This window comes from Megalops cyprinoides, chromosome 20 (genome assembly GCF_013368585.1).
Source record: "Megalops cyprinoides isolate fMegCyp1 chromosome 20, fMegCyp1.pri, whole genome shotgun sequence".
NCBI lineage: Eukaryota > Metazoa > Chordata > Actinopteri > Elopiformes > Megalopidae > Megalops > Megalops cyprinoides.
Genome location: NC_050602.1, coordinates 12,831,412 through 12,856,022, shown reverse-complemented (window position 1 = coordinate 12,856,022; position 24,611 = coordinate 12,831,412). Strand labels below are relative to the sequence as shown.

At 43.8% G+C, this 24,611-nt stretch overlaps 2 protein-coding genes across 2 annotated transcripts; one reads left to right on the top strand and one right to left on the bottom strand.

The window, feature by feature from the left end:
• On the top strand, positions 1-6,420 carry grk7a (G protein-coupled receptor kinase 7a). The gene is made up of 4 exons (XM_036554469.1): positions 1-597; positions 1,309-1,746; positions 5,217-5,497; positions 6,087-6,420. Exons 1-4 carry the CDS (start codon positions 1-3, stop codon positions 6,418-6,420), a joined length of 1,650 nt encoding a protein of 549 aa, XP_036410362.1.
• Positions 6,421-8,870: 2,450 nt separating this feature from the next.
• atp1b3a (ATPase Na+/K+ transporting subunit beta 3a) lies at positions 8,871-22,486 on the bottom strand. Its single transcript, XM_036554838.1, has 7 exons — positions 22,108-22,486; positions 16,958-17,086; positions 14,071-14,169; positions 13,521-13,708; positions 12,931-12,981; positions 10,320-10,406; positions 8,871-9,803 (listed from the first exon to the last, which is right to left on the bottom strand). The coding sequence occupies exons 1-7, from the start codon at positions 22,235-22,237 to the stop codon at positions 9,636-9,638; spliced, it is 852 nt and encodes a 283-aa protein (XP_036410731.1). The 5' UTR covers positions 22,238-22,486; the 3' UTR covers positions 8,871-9,635.
• Positions 22,487-24,611: the final 2,125 nt, after the last annotated feature.

Sequence of the window (24,611 nt, the reverse complement as noted above, 5' to 3'; positions counted from 1 at the left end):
ATGTGTGACATGGGGGGACTCGACAACCTGGTGGCCAACACGGCCTACCTGAAGGCCCAGGGCGGCGACGACAAGGAGATGAAGAAACGCCGCCGGAGCCTGTCACTGCCCAAGGCGGACCAGTGCGCCGCCATCCGCACCCAGGTGGAGAAGGACTACGAGTCGCTCTGCGAGAAACAGCCCATCGGGAAGAAGTTCTTCCGCCAGTTCCTGGCGTCCAACCCCGACTACAGCAGGGCGGCCGACTTCCTGGACGAGCTGAACGACTGGGAGCTGGCGGAGGGCGCGGCCAAGGACAAGACTCGGCAGAACATCATCAACAAGTTCTGCAAGGCCGACTCCAAGAACTTTCTGTCCTACCTGACTGGCGAGGCGGCGGAGAAGTGCAAGGCCGTGACCGACAAGGATTTCGAGGAGGTGATGATGGGCAAGGTGAAGAGTGGCACGCAGGACTTTCTGAAAGGGAAGCCCTTCCAGGAGTACCAGACCAGCTTGTTCTTTGACAAGTTCCTGCAGTGGAAGGAGTACGAGCGGCAGCCCATAACTGAAAAGTACTTCTACGAGTTCAGGACTCTGGGCAAGGGAGGGTTCGGAGAGGTGAGCAAAGGTTTACATTCACATTTACATTTACGTTTATTCATTTGGCAGACGCTTTTATCCAAAGCAACTTACAAGTGAGGTAAAGTACCACACAAGCAAAAAACCATAAAGAGTCATAAGGTTTACCATGCACCTTAACCTTTGGACTTACTGCCTGTAAAAGGCTTCACCTGTAACACTTTCCCTCTGGTAGTGTAACTGTCTGATCTATTTCCTGTAAGGTATTGCAATTGCAATGCTTATAATTGTGGTACACTTACCACTCTGACTCTCACACACATGCACATCTTGCGGAGTCAGGCAGAATTCGCCAGCTTGAAAATGTGATGAAACTGGCTTGCAGCAACACAAGCAGCGCTGGTAGATGTAAAATGTTGGACATGTGTTTCTCTCTTTGAAAGGTTCTGTATTTGAAGGCATCGCTGTCAAGTTACAGTGCAGTATCTGACCACTGAGCTGCCCAGGGAGAAAATTCTATTCAGCTATGGGGACAGGCTGGTAAATTAACTGTGGTGCCTAGACAGATAATTCACTGTACCTCTGTACCTGCTGACAGGCTGCCATAACCCAGTGAATGATGAGTTGCAGAGAAAGAGAAGACAAAGGAAATCCACATACACACACTCACTAAAGGGAGAGATTTAAGGGGTTGAAAAGGCCTTTCCACAGAGAAGCGAGAGAAATAAATGCCCCCATTTCTGTGTGCAGGTGTGTGCCGTGCAGGTGAAGAACACCGGCCAGATGTACGCCTGCAAGAAGCTGGACAAGAAGCGTCTGAAGAAGAAGCACGGCGAGAAGATGGCCCTGCTGGAGAAGAAGATCCTGGAGAAGGTGAACAGCCCCTTCATCGTGAACCTGGCGTATGCCTTCGAGACCAAGACCCACCTGTGCCTCACCATGACCCTGATGAACGGTGGCGACCTCAAGTACCACATCTACAACATCGGCGAGAAGGGCATCGAGATGAAACGCATCGTCTACTACACGGCGCAGATCACCACAGGCATCCTGCACCTGCACGACTTGAACATCGTGTATCGCGACATGAAGCCCGAGAACGTGCTGCTGGACAGCGTGGGCCAGTGCCGCCTCTCCGACCTGGGCCTCGCCGTGGAGCTGGCCCCCGGGAAGACCATCACCCAGAAGGTGAGGCTGCCAGCTCTGCTGCCATGACAATAAGGGTGACAGTGAGAAGGGTGATGGTGGCAATGGTTTGCCTCTGAATGAATGAATGATCTCCACGGTGACTGGCAAGGCTGGGAGGCAAGTGTGTCCGGTTTAGGAGTAGGATGGGTCTCTTAACCATGAAATGTATTCAGTTCAGTTCAATTCAATGGTGCTTTATTAAAAGAACAAACAAGAGCAGTGCTACCAAAGCAGTAATGAACAATATTAAATGTAAGTGCAACTACATAGAGCAAAAGAAAACAGCTACACGTATTCATCATTTACAGAGCTATAATATATAATATAATGGGAAAAGGTGCTGGACAGGTTAAATAGACATTGTATTGACACCCTACCTACAGGCGGCACATTATCAGACAGTAATCTTTCCCTGTGGACAGAAGCATGTTGTTTCATAACTGCAGTGATTTCTGAAGGTGTGCTGAGGGTCTGGACATTTGTACTGATTTCTGGGAAAGATGCATTATTTATGAAGAAAAGCCTTCTTTGAGGGTCCCAAGGTAGATAAAGTAACCTTATTTTTGCTCCTTTACTGACTGGGATTGATTCCTGGTAAAACTGTGGATTACTACTCAGGTAAATGCCCTAAAGGATTCAGTCCCATCGTTACATAATACAAAAGATCCTTGACAGAACAGTACAGCCATGCCAATTATAGACCACGCTTCTATGGCCAGTGAGCAACCTGTTCAAATAGCCTGAGAGCTGAGCAGATAGTGGTGTCTTTCGATCTGTGTCCCTACATGCAGTTACGCTTTCAACTTTCTAAAGACGTTCATAGCAACAGTTTCTTGATGCGTTGATGATGCTGTTTCACTAACCTTTCGTGAGAAATGGCAGGGCTTTTTTGGAGACTGATTTAGGGTGATGGAGTGGATGTTATATTAAAATATCAACCACTGTGCAAGATAAACTAACTTGTTTTGCAATTCTTTGTATCAAATCACTCCTTGCATTGATACAGCTTTGTTCCTTCATGGTGGCTCTGTAAAAAGGCTTTATAGCAGCTGTTCTTGTGACCAAAAATTTGTGAAATCAAACTGCAATGTTGTTTCGGCCTTGAGTAAGATAACTGCGCTTTGTTTGGGTGTATATGCTGCTTTAAAACTGAGTAGTGTGCAAACATCTACATGTACCTCATCCTGAGAAATGGTGTCCAACAAGCAAAGAAATAGTGTGATGTACCAGATTCCAAGTTCTTACTCTTTCTGGAAAGCAGTGACTCACCTAAGGGCTTGTCATTAGTGATTAACAATGCACACATTTTCTGTAATTTGAGAGCTACACAAATGACAGTGCGTTAGCGATCAAAAGTTTACAGAAACGAGGTCTGTCACTCAAAAAAGGTTGTCATGTAACGTTAAAACACCACTTCAGCCCTGAGTGACATTTTAAATAGGAGCTTATCCCACATGTGCATTCACCTGTGCAAAACATAACAAAAATCAGTGGCAAATCCACTTTGGGCAGCTGTATGACCATTGGGTCATGGAGTTGACCTCTTGGTGAGGACACTGCAAACGTGATCCATTGCAGACGTCAGCAGCAGACTTTACCTGGTTTACCTGCTTTTATCTGGATTGCACCATGAAGTGCTTTCTGACTGTGGGGAGATGTTTTGAAGCAACTTCAAATGCCATTTGAAAGAATTGTGCAGGCAAGATGGTATCCAGTCTATAGAAAGTACATAATAAATAAATAATAATAAATAAATAAATATATATATGTATATATATTTATATATATTTGGGGGGTGTTGAAATCTTTAGATGGCTTCTTACCCTCTATCTTTCTCCAGCCCCTTGTGTGGGCAGAATTCAGTCACAGGAGCCACTGAGGGCTTTGCTGGCTTTGTGCTCCTAATCCTCTTACTTAGGGGGCATTACGATAATCTGCCTGTGATCAGACTGCCCATCCCTGAGCCCTCTCGGAGCTGCGGCTCCACTCAGGGAAGCCCAGGTGCAACCTTTCCCCCTCAATCTGCACCTGTGCCGGTTGCTCTCACTCGCTCTCTTTCTCTGGGATTCCTGGGGTTCCCCCCCCCCCCCCCCACCACCACCATTCCCTGCTTCAACCTTTGTGTCGCTTATTTTCCTGTCACATGACCTCTGCCCCCCCCAGAAGGATCTCTGACAAAGGGTTAGAAGGCAAAAGCCCCTAGCAACACCCTAGCTATCTAGCCTGCTGTTTACAGCAACTTGTCCAATCAGGGTGCAGGAGGGTCTTTGAATCAGAGGGCAGGTTTCACTCCTCAGACCTCTAGTGCATCAGAATTATTTCATACTGGCTTTTAGATTAGACATGCAGGATCCTTGGCACCTCCTATGAGGTGGCTTTCTCTATAATTGTCCTTCATAACTTCCTGGCCCGATACTGAAAGGGTTTCTCCATGTACCCTTCAAGCTTTCTACTGCTGTCCAATATACCAGTATCTGATATACCAGTATCTGAAAAACTGAAACAATAAAAAGCTCTGAACTTGAGAATAATGGAGACATGTAAAGAACTGCAGGCATGACTCAACCAAATGTAAAAGGTCTCAGAGAGAAATGTGTTGTTGAATGTAGGAATTTTAGACTTCTGGGTTTCATAAGCTTTCATTGAGTGCCCTTGGTGACTGAGAGGATTAAAGTTCAGCAACTACAGGTCAAAAGGGGAGATGCTGCTTCTTTTTATGCTCTTTCCTGGAGACTGCATGGTTACAAGGACAATACAATGGATACAAGGAGCGGAATGGGGCCGGGTGGGGGAGGGGGGGTGGCGCTGCTATCTTTAAATCAGTCTGTCCGTCTGATTTATCCATCTAAGTTTTATGAGGAGCTGGCAGTGAAGGCATGGTATGGTGAGATTCCTTTATGTAATGAGACTGACCGTTACATCAACGTCTGTTACGCACATGACTCCTTACAAGTAAAGGGATAAAGATTAAGCTCATTCTACTGGCTGGCAGCAAAGGTCAGGCAGGAGCATTGCAAAGTACACAGCTTACATAAAACTCAACTGAAACTAAAACAGCACAGCGCATCCAGAAGAGTTTTACATGGCCACGGGTGGGAAGAAGGAATATTTTAATCCAATCCCATTTCAACAAACATTCTGTTATTCATTTGCACCAATTTCTCAACATAAACGTTATTGTCATCATTTACATAGAGCTGTTCATCTAGCTAAATACCTGTCCATCCATAATATAACTTACGGAGCAGAAAGGGTACACTGCCATGTGTACACAATCTGGACTGTTAAAATGCTTCCTGTGTTGAGTGCATGTATGTAGGTCTAACTTAATAAGGAAAGTATTACAAAAATACAGTATACTCCCCAGTCACCCTTAGTTTTTCACCCCTCTTCCTCCTCTCCTGCCTGTCTCTCTCCATTTCTTAATCCTTCCCTACCATTCCCTCCTCTACTCTCGCTCCCTCTCTCAGGCAGGAACAGGTGCTTACATGGCTCCAGAGATCCTGAAGGATGTTCCGTACCGCACCTCTGTGGACTGGTGGGCACTGGGCTGCAGCATCTACGAGATGGTGGCTGCGTACACGCCCTTCAAGGGTCCCGACGCCAAGAAGGAGAAGGTGGCAAAGGAGGAGGTTCAGCGCCGCATATGCGAAGACGAGGTCAAGTTCGATCACAAGGGCTTCGACGCGATCACCAAGGACATAATAACCCAGTTCCTCAAGAAAAACATTGACGAGCGCCTGGGCTGCAAGTAAGACTCTCCCGCGCCTCCCCTCACACCCCTAATGCACAAATTCCCAGAGCCATTCTACCCCACTAACACTCCTCCACATATTATGTTTTTATTTGACTCACATAGTCAAAGTATTGTGACTTCATTAGCTCATCTCAGTTTGTGGTAGAGTGAGTCAATAAAATTAGGTGAGTTTCCACTGAGCTCCTATGATTTACGACCATGTCCTCAGATGTTTGGAAAGTGCAGTTGTAGCAGAGCTGAAATTAGTAGCTTGTGTGAGTAAAGCCTCTATGGTAGCAGATAGCAGAGCAGTTTCAGCAGTACGTCAGAGACTTGGTTAGCTAGTGTTGTTGCTGATAGAGCTGGGGCATATTGCCTTTAGCTCAACTGGTAACAACTCTGGCCATTAGAGTTTCACTGGGTGACGAGAACATGGATCTGAACCTTGCTTGCACTTTTACACACGTCACACAGCGATTGAACTTGAGACAGAGACATAGACCCTCGCCACTATTCTCCATTTCCATCAGAAAGCATTTATGTGTATACACGCATGTGTTTAAGGATTGCTCCTGACGCCCATGTGTATTTCTGTGTCTCTCAGGGGTGACGATCCCAGGAAGCACGAGTGGTTCAAGTCCATCAACTTCGCCCGCCTGGAGGCCGGGCTCATCGACCCGCCCTGGAAGCCCAAGCCCAATGTGGTCTATGCCAAAGACACTGGAGACATTGCCGAGTTCTCAGACATCAGGGGCGTGGACCTGGATGCCAAGGACGACAAATTCTTCAAGGAGTTCAGCACGGGTGCTGTGTCCATCCCCTGGCAGCAGGAGATGATTGAAAGTGGACTCTTTGACGAGCTCAACGACCCCAACCGGAAAGAGTCTGCGGCCGGTCTGGACGGCGACCAGAAGTCGGGCACATGCACACTGCTTTGAAAGCCATAAAAGTCTGATCGTTCATAACAATGTGTGTTCGTTACAAAAATGATAACCCTAAGATAATTTAAATGAGGCTAAATTCTTTTACGGGATAAATACGGCAGAGGCACTGACAGTGATGATCTGTTTGTGATGGGGAGTGTTGTCTTCCATGTTCTGTTGCAGGAACACCTGTTTGAGAAGATACTTAGGATTTTGAGATGGACAGCCCCAGAATAAGGAGAGAGACAGATCCGTGGAGCAGATTATCCCATATGTAGTCAAAATCTACCACCAGCAGGTGTCACCAATTACTGCATCTCCTTGATGAGAAAAAAATGAGTGTATTAGTGTGTAAATCCAGTCCCCTATGGGCAAAGCTGCCTCTGAAAAGACGTGTAGCATGAAGGCTCCTTTAGCTTGGTTGGTCCTCATCTCAGGGTCTGGCTACCTCAGACTCCCACACAGTACCTGGGTTTGATGGCAAGCAAGCATGGTTGGCGCTCATCTCCACCTCGGGGAGCTGAGTGTGAAGTAGGGTTTGTTTTCGTGTGTTAAATTTTATTGTGTACTAGTTCTTCAATGCCACACCATTCCACCAACACATTAGTGATGAGCAAATTTCAAATTCAAACAATTATAACAGGACACACTGCCATTTTTACAAAAGTGCTTTCAAATAAAATGTATCCACATCCTGCTTATTACACTGACATGTGTTTTATTATCTAAGATGGAATTAGATGTAAATTAAGACTTACCAGCACTGATCTCCACCTTTCCCCTCAGCAACATGGGTAATCTTATATTGCCCACTAGGTCCACATTTTAACTTTGTCCAACCCTTAGATTTATAAAGGGTATTACTTTTATAAATATGTACATTTGTGCATTGACTTGTAAAAAATCTAATAGATAGGTATTAGTTAGTATTGAAAATTTTATTTTTATTTCTCTCACTTGAAATAAGGTATTATTTTGTTATTACTTTTGATTAAAATGTATATCGCAGCATCATCTGGCATTAGTGCTCAGGGTAACAGCTTGGCATAGTGGTCAGCTCAGTGGACTGCAAATCCAGTGATGGTAGGCCCCAGTGAGACACTGCTGTTACACCCTTGGGCAAGGTACTTAACCTCCTTTTCTCCAGTAAAACCCTTGCTGTATACATGTGTTACAGAATGCATGTAAAATGTAAATGTTGTACGTCTCCCTAAATAAGTCTCTTCTATGTGGAAAAAAATGTAATGTAAAATTGTTGGTATGTTTTCATAATGTCTGAGGAGCAATTATCTGTTTTCAGGGCTCAGGTATATTTATATCACTGCAAATGTTTAAGACAAATTACAACTAGTGTTCAGTATTGTTGTGCAAATAATATGAAGGGATGACACCTGTAATAAGAACATCAGGCAATGAATAGGATTGCAGTCAGCATGGATTTGCAAGAAATCTGAAAACAATATCTGAAATAATAAAACATGCATGTCTTTTAAACATCTCTGTGCTTCTCTGCAGCCAACAGACATCTTCCTCTCAGTCCTACTTACCTTGTTAGCACAGTAAACTTGTGGTCCGACCTTCTGATCCCAGAGGTTCAATCTGATAATAGAAGACTGCAGATTCAATACCAAATGAGATTCAATACCAGGGACGTTTCTAGCTGTTTCAGCACCAGTCCAGGTGAAATTTCAAATGTCTAGTATATTCCGGTAGGATAATATTTCAGGAAATTTTCAGAAAATCCTTTTTTTGTTATTGTTCCAGTTTGAACTTCAAAAGTTTTTTTTTTATTCTAACTCAGTCTTCAGTAAACCCACAGTTAGGAAAATAACCCATTCATCCAAATTTAAAACAGACCAAAACAGAGCATGCTCCCATTGGTTCAAAGAAGCTTTCAGACCAACAAAGATTTGCTATTGTGGTCAGACACACATCACTGCAAAAATAAAATTCTCAATTAGTGCAAATCTTTAATAAAAATTCTATTGCCTCTCCGAGCATCAGACTATGGGTATCAGACCTTGCTCCTCACTGACAATCTGAGGAACACCAGAAGCAAAATGCAGTAGGCCTGGATAATACAACCTTTACCGCTGATGCCCGCTCATTATGTGATGAGCCTCTTTGGATAATCCAAAACAGGGATTAACCATCATTAGAATCCTTAGCAGAGCCTTTAGTGCGGATGCGAGTCAATTTTTATCCTTGTTTGTATCTTTGCCCTTGTCGGTTACACTGAAAAATGTATGCAATGGACCGAGCATCACAATTATGCTGCTCTGTTTAATGAGTTGTGTTTGGTGTTGAACGTTATATTTAGGTGTAATTTGAATTTTGGCAGATGGGGACATCAGAGAAGTGAGTAGCTTCTTCACGTACAAGTTTCTTTAAGATAATTAATTCAAACCTTTTGCTAGGTTTGTAGGGACCCACAGACACCACAACAGCACATACTAAGATTAAAATAAGTTTAAAATCACCTTTATTTCGTGTGCTTTTACAGGTCTTAAGGCATCTGCACAGACCAAGAAGTCCAGCAGAGGTAGAAAAATCACTTCTTTTCGACATTGGCAGGGTTCAGTTTGATTTTTTAAATTTTTTTTCTTTTAGAAACATATTTATTTTTAAATTTTTTTTTACATTATATCATTATTTTATTACTTATGATTTATTACAACGGTCTGACATTGTGAGCTATCACAGAAAAACAGTGTTTTGAATCCCATTAAATATGTACATAGAGAACAGCACATCACAAAGACTGCACAGAACTCAGGGTGGGGGGAGACCACATCAACTCAGCGCTTCAAGTACAACTATTTACAGGTCCCTAATATGGCACGACATCATAATGTTCACGGTCTTCTTTCGAACGGTTGTTCCAGGCGGAGGCAGGATACATGTGTGTAAGAAGCAGATAGCAGACTTGGGGATCATTTTGTTCTTTTAACATGTGGGTAGGATTGGGTGTCGGTTTGGGGGGAGGGGGCCAGCAACACGTGAGGATTCTAAGATATGGCAGCACACACTTGCGCAACCAAGAGTTCCCCCGCCCCCCAGCACCACCCATCACTACAGAGAGGGGGGCAGTCCCAAGTGGGAAGGAGGGGGGGGGGGTGGGGTTGGAGAGGGTAGGGGTCAGTCCCAGATGGGCGAGGTTAGGGAAGAAGGGAGCGGGAAGTGCAGACACACACAAAGCTGGAATTGTGCAACTCCGGCAGCCCCCTGGCCTACTCGATCACCTTCACCTTGAACGTCACGCGCCCCAGGAACTTGTCGCGGTCGTCATTGTTCCGCAGGTTGGTGCCCTCGACCTTGCACTCCACGTTGATCTCGGTGTTGTAGTCATCCTTCGTCAGCAGCAGCTTGACCGCGACAAGAGGTTGAACATACTTCTCCTGTAGGCCCGGGGGAGGCAGGATGATTTAAGTACAACACACAGTTCAGCTACTGCTCCTTCTCAAGTAACAATACTTACAGTAGCAAGTAACATGTTTCTTTTGACTTTTAAAAAGCCACTTAGAGTAGGGTAGGGCATTGCAGTTGACTTGTTACATCTACAAATCTCCTCCTCTTGATTTTCATATACAGTATAGCCCTGGTATGCTCAGAAACAGGCTTCTGAACTTTATATTACATTACATTACATTATTGGGATTTAGCAGACACTCTTATCCAGAGAGACTTACACAGGTTACAGTTTTTTCATGGTATCCATTTCTACAGGTGGATATTTACTGAGGCAATTCTAGGGTAAGTAACTTGCCCTAGGGTACAACAGCAGTGCCCCAGCAGGGAATCAAACCAGCAACCTTTCAGTTATGAGTCCTGCTTCTTACCACTATGCTACACTGAACTGTTTTCAAATTCCAGCTGTCATATTCAGACAGACACCCATGAGAGATGGTACTTACATGTGCTTTTTTCCCATAGTAAGGGAAGTACATCTTATCAAACCTTCCTTCACTTGGGAAGTACAGCATCTGTAGGGAAGTTTCTCTCTGTGTAAGGAGGAGGAAGGCAGAGAGCAGTCAGGGCAATGAACCAAATTCCAAGGGGGGACACGGGAGGACACGTGATGACGCAGGTAGAGATGTGGAACAGAGACACACACACGCATACACACACAGTCAGCAGCAGGGTGTGGTGAGGCAGTATCTATTCCTGTGTATGTGTGTGTGCATGGGCGCAGGGGTGATTGTCATAGACTTTCTGTTCTGTGCAGACTGTCTGTTCTGTGAATACAGGCTCTTTATAGGTGGGTAGGTCGACCGGGGCTTCCTTGTGTCACCTCTGTCGAGCACTCTACAAGCTGCTCGGATGGCATCAGTAGAGTGGTGCCTATCCTGCAATAAGTGGCCATTCCACTGTTGCTCACTGTTCACTTGTAGAGTGTAAAATAGCCGTTGTGGGTTCGAAGAGCATGATCTAGGTGCAATACTCCACTTAGCCCAGCAGAGGGCATAGTGTGCACAGTGTAGGCGTCAGATTTTCAGTGTAGCTACGGTCTAGAACATAAGCCCCACGACTGAGAAATGTTGCATTGTATGACAAAGGAGGCCCTCTGCCCCCTTCAGTTTTCTTCTGAATGAACCGCATAAGCAAAGGGAGGGGAGCGGGGGCAGGAAGGAACCAGCCAATCAGAGTAGAGTCACAGCGTTGCGGGTGAATGCATCTCTCTCTCTTGGAGAATAGCACCCATTGTATACCTTCATACCAGCAGTGAGGATAAGACATGAAGATCAGAGGTCAGGAAAAGGGGTTGAGCCTGCTGTTCAAAATGGTAGCGTTTTAGGTGACTAAAATTACATTGAAAATATATAAACGTGAACAATGCTAAAATACTCACTGTTGTTGAGACAAATTTTGGTGACACTAAGTGGGCTGGGATTTTCAGTGTGTGGTCAAGCAGGTTCATGTACGTCAATGAAACAACTGTAAAATAATCATGATCAAGTGCTACCTGCTCTGCAGCTGGGAGACAGAAGGTATACAGTTTGTCTGCTATGAATGCTGGTTAAAAAGCATTTAACATGATACATGACTACACGTATCACAGAGAGAGGGATAGAGAGAGAGAAAGAGAGAGGTCTGCATAAAGGAGTGTTTGAAAGAGAAGGGTCACAGAAAATAAAGAGGGAGAGGTCAGAGAGTTTGAGAGAGAGGTCAGGGAAAGGCCTCTGTTACACTTCAGAGTAAGCTGCCTTTAAGCCAGTTTCACCCCACCTTTTAAGACACCTTCATTTTCTGGTAGAAAGGTACCACCAAACCCTAGCTAGTCCCACACCATTGTTTTCGAGCGAGTTTTCATATTATCTGTCATAAGATATTCTGTCAAGCTGTCGGTAAACTGGAGCTCCCAAGGTTCAATCTTATTTGCTATCTGGTGAGTGAGAGAGCCACAAGCGGGTATTAGTGGTCAAAAAGTATATTATTTTCTCTATACTACAAACCTTGCTAGAAATATTGATGGACATTTTGAATGACATACAGAGTATGCATATGAGATTATGCTATATCATATTCTAAATCCAGACATGTGGCTTTGAACAATGCAATAAAATACCACACAGATCCATCCTATTGGAGGAGTGAAGTCCCCAGTGTAAATGGTGACATTTACTCTCTATAAATGAAGAGTCAGTCCACCTTATCTGAACTGGCTATAAGGTGGCTTTCTAGATAAAGAGGGGAAGGGGAGAAAAGCAGAGAGAGAGAGAAAAAGAAGGGGGGAGAGAGCAAGAGATTGACAGCGCACAGAAAACTGGCTAGTTCTAGGACCTATGGAGAGCCATGTTGCTCTGAAGTACTGCTTACCACAGTTTACTGTCAGCATGTAGAGAGATCAGATAAAGACAGACAGGTGAACACGGACAGAACTCCCACACAGACAGACCTGAAATGCACAGTGAGGACACACACACACACACACACACACACACACACACACACATACACACACACATGCACGCACGCACATGCGCAAACCCTCTAACCGACCCATTACATTAAACCAACACCACATACTGTATTTCTCTAAATCTTATCTAGCAATACCATTTGATTTGACGCATCCATTTAGTGTATCTATCCTTTTTAGGAAACAATACGTTTTATTGCTTATTAAGAGAACTCAACACCGAAGCAAATGACTGAATTGTTAAATTTAAGAAAAGAAACAAGCCATTTATAGGTGGTAGATAGGTTATGTAATATTTCATTTACAAAAGCATAGTAGCCCTTATATTTTTGTCTTGGTCATTAAACCAAAATAGAAGAAACTGTGAATGTATGCAAATTCATAGATTTTCAAGTTACACTTGTAGGCGAACTGACTATTATATCAAATTCTCATGCCACAGGGTTTCCCACTCTCAGCCAATCAGCATGATACTCATGCACTGAGACGTTGAGAACGTGCTTCAACACAGCGCGAGAGTCACGGTTAGGGTCGAGGTAAAAGCACACATATGCACCGCACATGTGTGCACAGCAGCATCACAGAGCGAAGCAGAGCTGGCTTACCTTGGCGGTGCAGTTAATGTACGGATCGCCCTCTGGCTTCAGTCCAATGATCTGAGAGCCAGAGAGAAAGAAATCAATACCAAAGCAATGAACACACTGATCTCTCTCTTCCAATTACCCACCAGACTTCAAGTGTTGATTCGAGACTAGCTGGTTTTTTGGAGTGGGCGCACCGCACTGTGATGGGTGAGAGCAATTGTTCTTTTGTCTTTTTTGAAATGCGCAATAAAAAATATCAATTGGAATAGATCCACATTAAGTATGTTCAGGTTTTGAAACTTTGTTTTCCTTAAAAATAAAAAATTCATATCTACGGTTTCATGCACTTGTATCTCTACTAGCTAGCTTGGACCTTGCTGACCAACTATTGAGACTTGGTCATGCAGCATTTCTAATATTGTTGACTTCTTATTTGGCTATTTGCTTATGTTGTACTTGCCTCACTTGTAACACTTTGGATAAAAGTGTTTGCCAAACGAATAAATGCAAATGTATACATAAATGGTAAGTATAGTATCTTCTATGTACAAGAGAAGGAGACAGAGGGACCAAGAGAAGGGGGGGGGGGACAGAAGGTGAGAGACACTCACTCTGTTCATCTTGACCAGGACACAGGGCTTGCCCTCAGCGTAGCCGAAGTTGATGTCAGACAGGCCTGAACACTGCCTGAGAAGGCTGCGCTTGAACTGGCACACCTTCTTCTCCGCCTGGTCGTCCTGCTCAAAGAACTGCCCCGCCACACACAGCTCATTCCGTTCCTGCTCCGTGTCATTATACTCTGAGGGGCAGAGCCAAGCAGGGTCAGGAGAGGAAGAACACACACGTATGTACACGCACACACACACACACACATGTCCATGCACAACCAAGCACGCCCACCCACTCACACACATGCACCCACACACACACACGTGTGCAAACAAACGCACACGGACTTGCACACACACCCCCTCTCATGCGCACCCACGCACAAACACACACACACACACTCATGTACATCCACACACATGCACCCTCTCTGACACATAAACACATACATTATATACAGTACTAAACCCTGCATGCCGTAGTAACATGACACAGCAAAAAAAAAATGAGGGAGAGGGTCTCTGAGGTAAGAAGAGAGTGGCTGGAACTCACGCTTTAAGAAGGCCTCCAGGTTTTGCACGTACTTCCCATACTTCAGAGGGTCAGTTCGGTTAAAAACGATATCCATCAACCTCGGCCTTATCACCAACCCTGAGAGACAAAGACCGCTGTCACAGGCCCACATCACATCCTAATATAGGATTGAGCAGTTACAATGTCACTGCCCCTGAGGGGTCATTCCGGTCTTAAAAATCTCCCCAAAATGTCCACACAGCTCTCTGTCAGAGAGGTGCACTGGGGTGAGAACTATCAGCGCCCCACAGCACATCTCTGATGGGAACACTAACACAGCACAGCAGTATACCTTGAACAAACCTCAACAGCTAACTGGCTCCTAAAAGGAAAACCTTGCCTCATCACAGAGAAACAGTTGAGTCTAAGCAAAGAGCTGCTGAATTTCTCTCTCTATGGTCTATGGATAACTGTGACTAAGATTCACATGGTACTCGCAGTCACCATGCATCAGACACTCCAAAGCCAACCCAGAATGTACCAGGATTTGGAAGGATAGAGTACCAGAACTACAAGCCTGTATAAATGTTGTCACTGGTTTTCACTTCTTACTATATTACTCTTAAATAACACTTAATGCTTTCAGTTCTTGATATTTTTGTATTATTTGGATTTGTCTTTTCCTGTTACAGAGACATTGATTTGTGTTTTTGTTTGAAAACCACAGAAGCATGAATACTCTTTTCGATGAATACCATTAAAGTATTTAAGGAGCACAAATTAATTCTGTGAAGTGGCTTTTGCCATCAATGACCGTTCCAGGGGGACTCTGGGGCTTGGCCAGCGGAGCTTTTGAAGGGAAGAACACTGAGCTCTTTCGCATCTCAGCAGCCTGCTTCCCCCAGTTTCCCCTCCTGGTGTTAAAATTAACGTGCAGGTGACACCACACCCTCATCACAAGTCCCGCCTACTCTGGGGATCTGACCAATGAGACACATCACCATAACAGTAGTCCCTTCCCCACGTATGGCACTGATACTTATTCATGACTGCTTAATAGTGATATCAAAACAAGCAAGCCTATAATCATCAATATTTGTATTATTTTATATCAAGAACAAATGAGAAAACAGATCATTTTAATATACAGATAAGAGGTATGATGTGGTGTCATCTGGGGGCTTAAAGCATGTTAGTGACTCGTCTGGTTTTACAGAAACAGTAGTCATGAGGAACAGCAGAAGAAAAGAAGAGAATGGGGAGAGAAAGAGAAGAGGGAGGAGAGGGGAAACTGAACTGAGAGGAGAGAGAGATGAGAGAGGGGAGGGAAAGGAAGGAGAGGAGAGGAACAGGAGGAATACTCGCAAAGTCTGACGGTGGGCGGAATTCATTATCACCCAGAATTGGAGTGTGGGCGTGCTGCAAACAGCACACACACCTGACGGCCGGTCAAGCTGCTCCGACAGCACAGCCGGCCAGAGTCAGCCCATAATCTTTGATAAGGACGTGCTGGAACACACAACCCAGGCTCTGGCTGACAGCTGGTTTGTAGAGACCACTGTTGCACCTTGACTCAGTCAATTATCACTCAATTAGTGGCAGGTGACTCAGTACCAAGCAGAGAACTACAAGAAAATAAAGGGAACTCACACACTACAAAAATAATGAGGAAAATTTCTTCACAGAGACATATTTTATTTTATTTAACCATTGCTTATGTTTAAAGTGAAAAGCATTCAATAAAAAATGCAGACAAACATTTTGACCACAGCAACATCACTGGTGTCAAGACAGCTGACAGCTTATTTACATATATGCTCTGCATCTGTGAAGAGCAAACTCTCAAAACAAGGAGTGCAGCAGTGTCCTCTACTAACTAGCTAGTAAACAGGCCACACTAATGATCTTTTTTATCAGAAACAATAACATTATGTCCATTTAAAAATGTACTCTAATCTAATCTAAACAATATAATCTAATTTGAGACCAATAACATTTACATGGTTAGGTAAAAAAAAAATTGCTGCCTAGGCGGTCTCCAGTCTCATACCAGAGATTAGACTTCATGAGTTTGTTGCTATAGACGTTAGTGTCTCTAGTATGTGCCGATAAATTGTCTTCATTCTCATCTGTTCAAATTGCTATCATAACTGCAGTCAAAAAGTTTCCTCTTAGATGGTGAGCCTCCTTTCTCCTTGTTAACTTCCATTCTTTCTTGTGGACGGTTCCTGCTGATTGGCTTAAGGGTGAAATATTCTCACTGATGGCTGAGGCTGAGTCTACATGTTTAACTAGGACAAACAACCATAAACTACAGGCGCCAACAGACAAGTATGGCACTCAGAGCAGTGACTGCAGACGATACTCAGCCCCTAATATGTCTTGACCAACTGTCGTGTGTGCGTGTCCCCAGTTTAAGATTTATACAATTCTACCATCAGAGAGAGAAATCCCTGGCATCACAGAAAGAGAGAGAGACCCCTGTCAGCACACAAATAAAGAGATTACCAGGACCCCAAAATGCACTTGGCCATACATTCATGAAGGAACGTACACGCAAAAGCACACATGTTCACACACACATACGCACACCACACAGACAGAGGGAGAGTGATACAACAGGATTCGTCTTACTCTCCTCGCCTCAGCCAGGGCCATCTGGGGCCCGAGTCTCCTAAAAGATTGAGACATTCTGGTATTTCAACTTGCTGCAATTCCTCCAGAGGCTATTGACCCCTGAACCCCGGCAGAGTGTTTTTCACTCCTGACCCTGCCACTTGGAGTATTTGGTCTCTCTCTCTCTCTCTCTCTCTTTCTCTCTCCCTTTCTGTCTCTCTCTCTCGGTGGTAGCCTTCTCGTTACCCTGACAGCACCTCTTTAGCGCTGCGGTCATGTTGCAGTTACTCTGCTGAGCGGTGGAGTTTACCTGGATTGGAGACTCTGTCACGGTACTTGGGCGTGGACTCATCCAGCGTCTGCAGCATGACCCACATGGTGAGAGTGAACATTCCCGCCAGAAAACCGTAGAACACCAGGTAGAAGAGGAAGATGAGAGCTGCGAACACAGAGTTTAAATGTTAATCTATTGACTGTGTTCATGACTGTGTTTTCTGTGACGACAGTAGGAATGTAGTGTGAATTAAGATCTTTTCCATTCACCGGTTTACAGTTATTTAGGGATTATCTGGTTGACCTGTAATGACAAAAGCTTATAATACTATAGTTCCCTAATTCAAACACAATTTGCAAACAATAAATCACTGGCATAAATTCAGGTTTCCACACACTGCTGCCTTAGGACGCGGCACTGTTCACCTTACATGTCTGCATGCGGCAAGCGGCAATGGTACTCTCTGGTGTTAGAATCCTCCATAGGTGCAAAGCTTCGGAACATTTTCAAAAACTTGGTTCTATTTTGCACTCTGAGCTGACTCACATATTCCCCACATGCTACCTTGTGAGTATACCGCCATTTACAAACTCTCACTACGTGTTATTTTATAAAAGCACTTATGCACAACTTAATCCTTGTGTTACTGACATACGCAAACAAGTTTTCAATACCACAGTCTCTATTTGACATGACTTTTCATTAATTATAATTTCAACCTCTTCCATGACAAATTACGCAGAAAAACATCACCCTCATTGTTCTGCAGTTTTAGTCCATAAATTCAGAGGGATTCACAATAGGCTCATATTGTTGACAGTCTGTCTAATATGATCCCAAACAAATTACCTGCATGTTTAACACAGTGACATAAAACACTTCTAAATATGACAGTACTTAATTAGCTAATTCACACTCAGTTCTCTGCAGGAATCTCCGCACCCATCAACTCGGTGAGGACCAAACCAGCACATTAGCTGGCATAAAATTTGAAATGTAATTAATCCGTAGCATTAGAAACAATGTAACAGAGATTTCTTTGACCTTTAGTTCCTGACCACTACTCACTACTGCTCTGACCACAGCCGTAAGATCTGCTCCAGGGCCGCATGCGTGCTAGCTTTTATTTCAACCAAATTCTCTCATCTTTGGTTTTAATTCTCCTGATTCAGTCTCTTAATCTCATGTATACCTACACTGGATGCCTTTCCCAGTAATATATATGTACTCAGTAAATATATATATCATAGCAGGTGTAATTTAAAAAAAATGAAATGATAAAAACCACTGAGTCACATTGAGTACAGTGCTGAAGTGATTCTATGACACAGAGCAGAATTTGGAACAGAACCAAATGTTCTGGGATATGCATTCATTCAGGTCTGTCTGTGCCATGGAAGCACTACACTTACATGCTAACTATCTGGTCTGTTCATTCAGTGAGTGCAAAAAGGACTGTCCACAGCAAGCAGGAGAAACAGCAACACAACATGGTGTGGACGAGGAGTAAAACCTCTACCACTATTATGTAATATGCTGCACCATGTTCCCTTGACTCTGACTCATATACAGTCAAAAAGGAATATCACAGTTCATCATAACATTTCAAAACAAATACATGGATAGACAGAATTGCTAGAAAATACTGGCATTCATATAAAAGTACAAACAAGAAAGTAAAAATCCATCAAAATACCTGCCAGAGTGGTAACCCTGCACATTACACATGACAAGATTGTGTGTTTGGTGTATTTGGGGGGATAGTGTGTGTGTGACTGTGTGTGGCATGCATGAGGGGAGACTTTGTGCTTGGTATGTAAGAGGAAGCTGTACATTTCATGTATTTTTGAGGGGCCCAGGGTTGTGTCTGTGTGTGAGTAACTGTTTTGGAATGTGCCTGCAAATGACAGATTTAATAGCTCTCCCTCTGAACTGTGCGCACAGATGGCAGAGAGAACAAGACCCATCTCATATCCTCTCACCCCAAACTCGCCCCATCTCACTACAAACAGCAGTGCATTATCCCGGAAACCTCTGGCATATTTCCATCCTACCCTTGGTTTCCCTGTGGTCGTCGGCTCCCCAGCTTGACATTTAGCCTCCAGCCCCCCCACCCCCACCCCACCACCCACTCACCCCATGAGTATTCATTCATATTAGATTACATAATTGTCATTTAGCAGACAGTCTTCTCCAGAGTGACAGAGTTACATTGGTTACATTTCAGCTGGATATTTACCGAAGCAATTTAGGTTAAGTACCTTGCTCAAGGGTAAGTGAATCGAACCAGCAACCATTCGGTTACAAGCCCTGCCCCTTAACACTATGCAACACCGCTGCCCATTCATTCATTTACCACTATGCTACACTACCACCCTTTTCATATTCACTGTTCCTTTCAGAAAGTCAAACAAATAATATGATGAAATCACACTTCACATGCACTCTGGACATCCACACAGACACCTTGTTCACTGTTCCTCTCCAGAGAGTGAGACTCACTGCACAAACATACTTAGAGTTCAGGCAAGGAATGGGAGAGTCCCTGTCCCACTATCCTCACTTCCACAGAAGCACACCTCTCTTGCAGTCCCACACCCCCTTGTGCCCCAAAACTGCCTCTTTCTTCTGAATTCATTACCTGAAAAGTCAGTTTACCATTATGACATTTTCCTTCTGACCTGCTGCTGTCGCTGAAGTGTCTATCCAACAGGATTTCTCTGAGCTGCACCTGCTCTGAACTCTGTGCAGTCAGTCGTTGCCGGTCAGAAAGAGCTGAAAATAAATCCATTCTTTATGAGAGGCGTGCAGTCAGTGATTTTATATAAACGGAACTCAGTTATTCACAAACAATTGCTCTGGCACGCACGCGTAAACGTGTGCAACGCACAAACCCAATTCACTCTTGCGCTATGAGCTGCAAACGTTTAGAACCCTCCAGTAAAAAAAACATCGACGTTTATTTTCGGCTGCAGAAAAAGTCATACTTCGCTGTCTCTCTCAAGCACTGTTTCCACCCTCCATTTCAAGAAAACCCGGCACAGTTCAACGGAAGCGGATTTGACCTTGAGAGACGCTCCTCCGCAGCCTCGCACACACCTCGGCCTATCCACCAGGAAAGAAGGAACGCCTCACGCGTGGGATAGATACTGTGACAGATTTTGCTCTTTTTTGATAGAGGAATAATGTAACCTGCCCACAAGCTGAATCCAGTCACTAACACTCGTAATTGGGAAAAAAAATGTTATAATTTAGAATATGGGGATACGTATATACCTTACATCGCGAATGAATCAATGTATGGATTATCAGTAAAATTATTTAAAAATAATATGCATCACAAAACATGCATGTAAAAAATTGTCCGGTGATATTTTCTTTGATGAACGCCGTAGAACAAATATGGACGTTTTAACGGGACGAGCAGATTGTAAATTACATTCAACGTGTCGCCTGGGATTTGCGACCGACTCCGAGAAATGAAAAAGGATGGGACAGAGAGAAGTGGAATTTTCCTCTCGCGGCAGTGGGCTACGGAGGATTCATTTAAATTTCAAATTACTGGGGCCTACGTCACGATTGCGGCAAGTGATTGGCACTGAAAAGGGGCGGGCGATCGGCTCCAGTCCCCCTCGTACTACAGTATCACCATAAGAATGTCGTCCCTTTCATTTCAAGGGTATTTCCAGTCAAGTATTTTTACCCAACAACGAGCAGCAGTGCCGCTGTGTTGGCACGGATCTTGTGGCACATTCACTCACATAAGGAATGTCGGTGACCACAGCAAAAAAAAAAAAAAAAAAAAAAAATCTTTTGATCATAAGAAATGCCTCGATGCTTCACCACCCCCACCCCAAAGAAAGCCAAAGGTATCTATCACATAGGCAGTCTATGTAGCTCGGAAATATGTTCTTTAAAATGTCCTTCATTTAGCTAACAATAACATGCTGTTTAGGATAGCACTCATTTAACATTAAACTCGACACAACTTTTGAGGGTGAGAGGACATGCAACGCAAAGGTGGAATAAACTGAGATTTTTTTCTGGCCCCCAATCTCCTGCAAGAACTCCCTCTCGAGACAAATTGATAGGAGCTTAACATCTCGCAGAGAAAACTAAACGACAATCACGTAATTGTTACTACGCTGTCATCAAGAAAACATCTCAAATCAATAATGATCACAGGTCTAAACGTGAACAGAACATGTTTATTATTGTTTGGATGTTACTCAACATTCAGCTCTTATGGCCGGTAGTATGCATATTTACATATGTAGCCTGGCTTTCAGCATTAGCTGGAGGCTTGAATGGCCTGGTATTCTCAGTCAAAAGATTAATCACAAATCGGTTTAAAATGTTAATACCGCGGCTCAATGCCTCATACCTAATAACATAATCTAATTCTCTTGTCTCAACTTAAATACCTAGGCTCTCGCACTGTCTATCAAAAGAGCCGTGTTGTCAAAACACGCAAATGCATGTTGTCTAGAGAACGAAATAATGTAGCAATTGATTGATTTTAAGCACCTAGAAAATACAGTAAAATGGTACATGCTACCACACGCATTAACTTGTTCTTGTCATAGCAGCTAGATGGGAATAAGCGGAGGGTGCCCACACAGTAGCCGCAGAAACGTGTGAAACGTTTCCGCATTTCTGTTAATTTCACTAGGTGCAAACGTTATTCTGTATTCGGACCAAGCACAATCGTATTTGACAAGACGGCAAACAGCCGGACAGATGTCTTGATGTCCATCGACCGTTAGCCGGCCAGCTCCAAAAGGGACACGATTGTTTCTAGCGAACTATCATCATTTGAGTGGAACTGGAAGGTAAGTAGCTAATACTGCAAAATAAATGCAGCTAGCTGCTGTAATACCTATATGTTTAAAACGACGAAAGCCTACTATTACCGGCAAAATAATATTTTATAAAAAATACATTATGAATGCATGAATAAATGAATGAATGGATGGTGGATTAAAGCAAGGTCTGTTTAAGCGTCACCGGCCATTGTCATACTTGTACGTAAGTTTCCAATTAATATAGCAATAATCATTGTCGTCTCTTCTGTGTGTTTATGTGTGTGTGTGTGTGTGTGTGTGTGTGTGTGTGTGTGTGTGTGTGTGTGTGTGTGTGTGAGTGATAAGCAACCCAATTTGCATCACTTGTTCCTGGCTTCTTACCCCAGCTGCTGGCGGTGCGACCCATAAACTCCCCAGTTCTCGGATTGTAGAGAAAATCTTTCCAACTAGACTGGTTCTCCTTCTGTTCTTCTGGCTTCTCCTCCTTGGTCGCTATGGCTGGGTTCGACATGGCTGGGTTCGGGTTTTGCGCAAATAAAGGGAAAGCTAGCGATGAAATGCACCGGACTAAAGCGTGTATGTGTGATAGAAATGATGGGGGCGTCTATATGGTGGTGATGTTTTATTAAAAAAAAAAGAATCTATGACGTTTTGGAACCGACGCAGTCCTCTCCCCGGCCCTCTCTCTATGAAGCAGTTAGACTGCAGCGTACCAGCTTCAGCCGTGACCCTGTGTTCGAAGGAGGGGGTTTGAGGAAAATCGGTGCGCAGGCGCACTGATTCACGTACGAAATTCCAATATTGTCATACTGTTATGCTTCGATACTGGCAGGGAAACATTGGTTGAAATTCACCTAGCAGCAAAGCAGCGTGCTGACTACATCAACCTCAATTTAACTAAAAAAAAACGTGACCATGTTATTCGGTGGATGTTCAGTAGATGCCGGTGCTGTCTGGAGTTTGGGGTCGTGAATTACTTGACCAAAGGAAGGCGCAAATCCGTCGATTTATTTTGATTGCTAATTTTTGCACGGTTGCATTAATTTTTCAATGCAACCGTGCGCAGATCCAAAACAAATAACTCGAGAAACCTCCTTTGCGTGACTGCGTGCAGAAGTGAAAAACGTATCGGTGCGAGGAAGTCCTTCACTGTGCACAAGCAGGGCACCGCTTGCTATGGTCCAGTCCATTAAAAGCCAGGAAAATAAACCACATGAATATGATAACAAGCCAGTGCCTACCATTTTCTTGCAACAAAAGCATATAATTACGTATAATATTGCTAAACATGACTGAAAATATTAAGAACACTAGACCTATTGAGGACGTATTCAGGACAAGGAGAATTAATTGAATGATTATGCGAGAGAAAGCCAAAACACACACACACGCACACACACATACACACAAACACACTCTCTTCTCTGAACAGACAGAGATATGGACAGATAGACAGATATCAACACTGGCTACAAGCCGACGAACAGAGTTCGCCAACCCCCAGTCCTAACCTCTACCATTTAGTATGAAATTTTGATTCTGATCCAGGATCAGTTGCTAAGGGTGGAAAGTGCCGGTACCATCCACTCTACTTCCTACTGCCCCCCCCCCACCCCCCCAACCCACCATGACAAGGCATGGGTTAGGGGGATTAGGGCCCACAGTAGTGGTGCTGGCAACAGTTCGATGCCCATTCATAGTGCGAATACCCCTTACATTTCATCTTATTAACTGTGTTATATGTTTGTGTTTGCGTAGGGAGCCTTCACAGCCCTTGGTGCACTTTGGATAAAAGGCCCACTGATACTAACAAGTAGTAGTTACTTGTGCAACACTGTCCCTTGTGAGACACACGGACAGTTAATTTGCTGTTTGCTTTAACTCTGACAAAGGTCCACTGAATTAAAAATGGCAAGAATAAATCGTTGGTGTCTACCGCAAGGCTTCCTTTAGCCCCCTATGAGGACGAGTCTGTTAGCTGTGAAACACAGTACAGTCCTTCCTGAGCCCACAGGGTCAATGCTGGTAAATCAGAGGGGTTTCCCCATATGACTCCTTTCGTAACCCCCAACAACCATCCTTTCCATGGCAACCGTGCTAAGGTGGGTGCTGGGTGCAGGGTTTTTTTTTGGGGGGGGGGGGGGGGGGATAGGTTGGTAAGTGCCTGGGCTTTGGGGATGGTGAGAGCTACACTGGTGACTAATCAAAAAGGAACCAGGGGACATTAATGAAGAAGGGGTCTCATGAATGGTGGCCATAGCAACCACGAGTAGCTCCAATGGCACCCAGTTACTCCCAGAGCAGCCCAGTGGAAAGGACCACTACTGCTGCTGCTGAGACAGACTCAGATGAAGTCTAGCATTGTGTCTGTGTACCGCTCCCTCTGAAATTCAAATTCAAATACAAATATGCTTTATTTGCATGACAAGAGCACTTGTGTTGGTTAAGCATTTACACATGCTAATACACTCTCTTTCTCTTCCTCTCTCAGTGCAATTCAATAAGCTTTAGTGGCATGAATTGCATTCCATAAATATCAACAATATCAAGCGTTGCATACAATTTAAAAAAAACAATGAAATGACAGTATTATTACTGTATAGTAAAATGATGTGAGTATATAAAGTGATATAATAAATCCTACATTTTTTTGCATCTGTTTATCATTAGTATTCATAGGTCATTAATGGAAAGTAACTCACCCTAAGGTTGTGACTGCAATGTTTTCATTGTCATGAAACTGAAATTATTTTTATTATTATTATTTTCATTTTGAAATTGAATAACTTGAGAAAATGTCAAAGAATACACATTCTTCATTTTTAAATGTTTTCCATGATGTAGAAGGAAGTGCATCTTTGGCTCCTCCATTACAGGTCTGGTAG

Excerpts from the sequence above, each read along its gene's own strand:
- grk7a (XM_036554469.1), top strand. The coding sequence starts at position 1 with ATGTGTGACATGGGGGGACTCGACAACCTGGTGGCCAACACGGCCTAC. Across the intron at positions 598-1,308 it reads GCAAGGGAGGGTTCGGAGAG|GTGTGTGCCGTGCAGGTGAA; the intron begins GTGAGCAAAGGT and ends TTCTGTGTGCAG. Across the intron at positions 1,747-5,216 it reads GGAAGACCATCACCCAGAAG|GCAGGAACAGGTGCTTACAT; the intron begins GTGAGGCTGCCA and ends TCCCTCTCTCAG.
- atp1b3a (XM_036554838.1), bottom strand. The coding sequence starts at position 22,237 with ATGTCGAACCCAGCCATAGCGACCAAGGAGGAGAAGCCAGAAGAACAG. Across the intron at positions 12,982-13,520 it reads TCCTGGTCAAGATGAACAGA|ATCATTGGACTGAAGCCAGA; the intron begins GTGAGTGTCTCT and ends TCTGGCTCTCAG. Across the intron at positions 9,804-10,319 it reads ACTATGGGAAAAAAGCACAT|GAGAAGTATGTTCAACCTCT; the intron begins GTAAGTACCATC and ends CCGGGCCTACAG.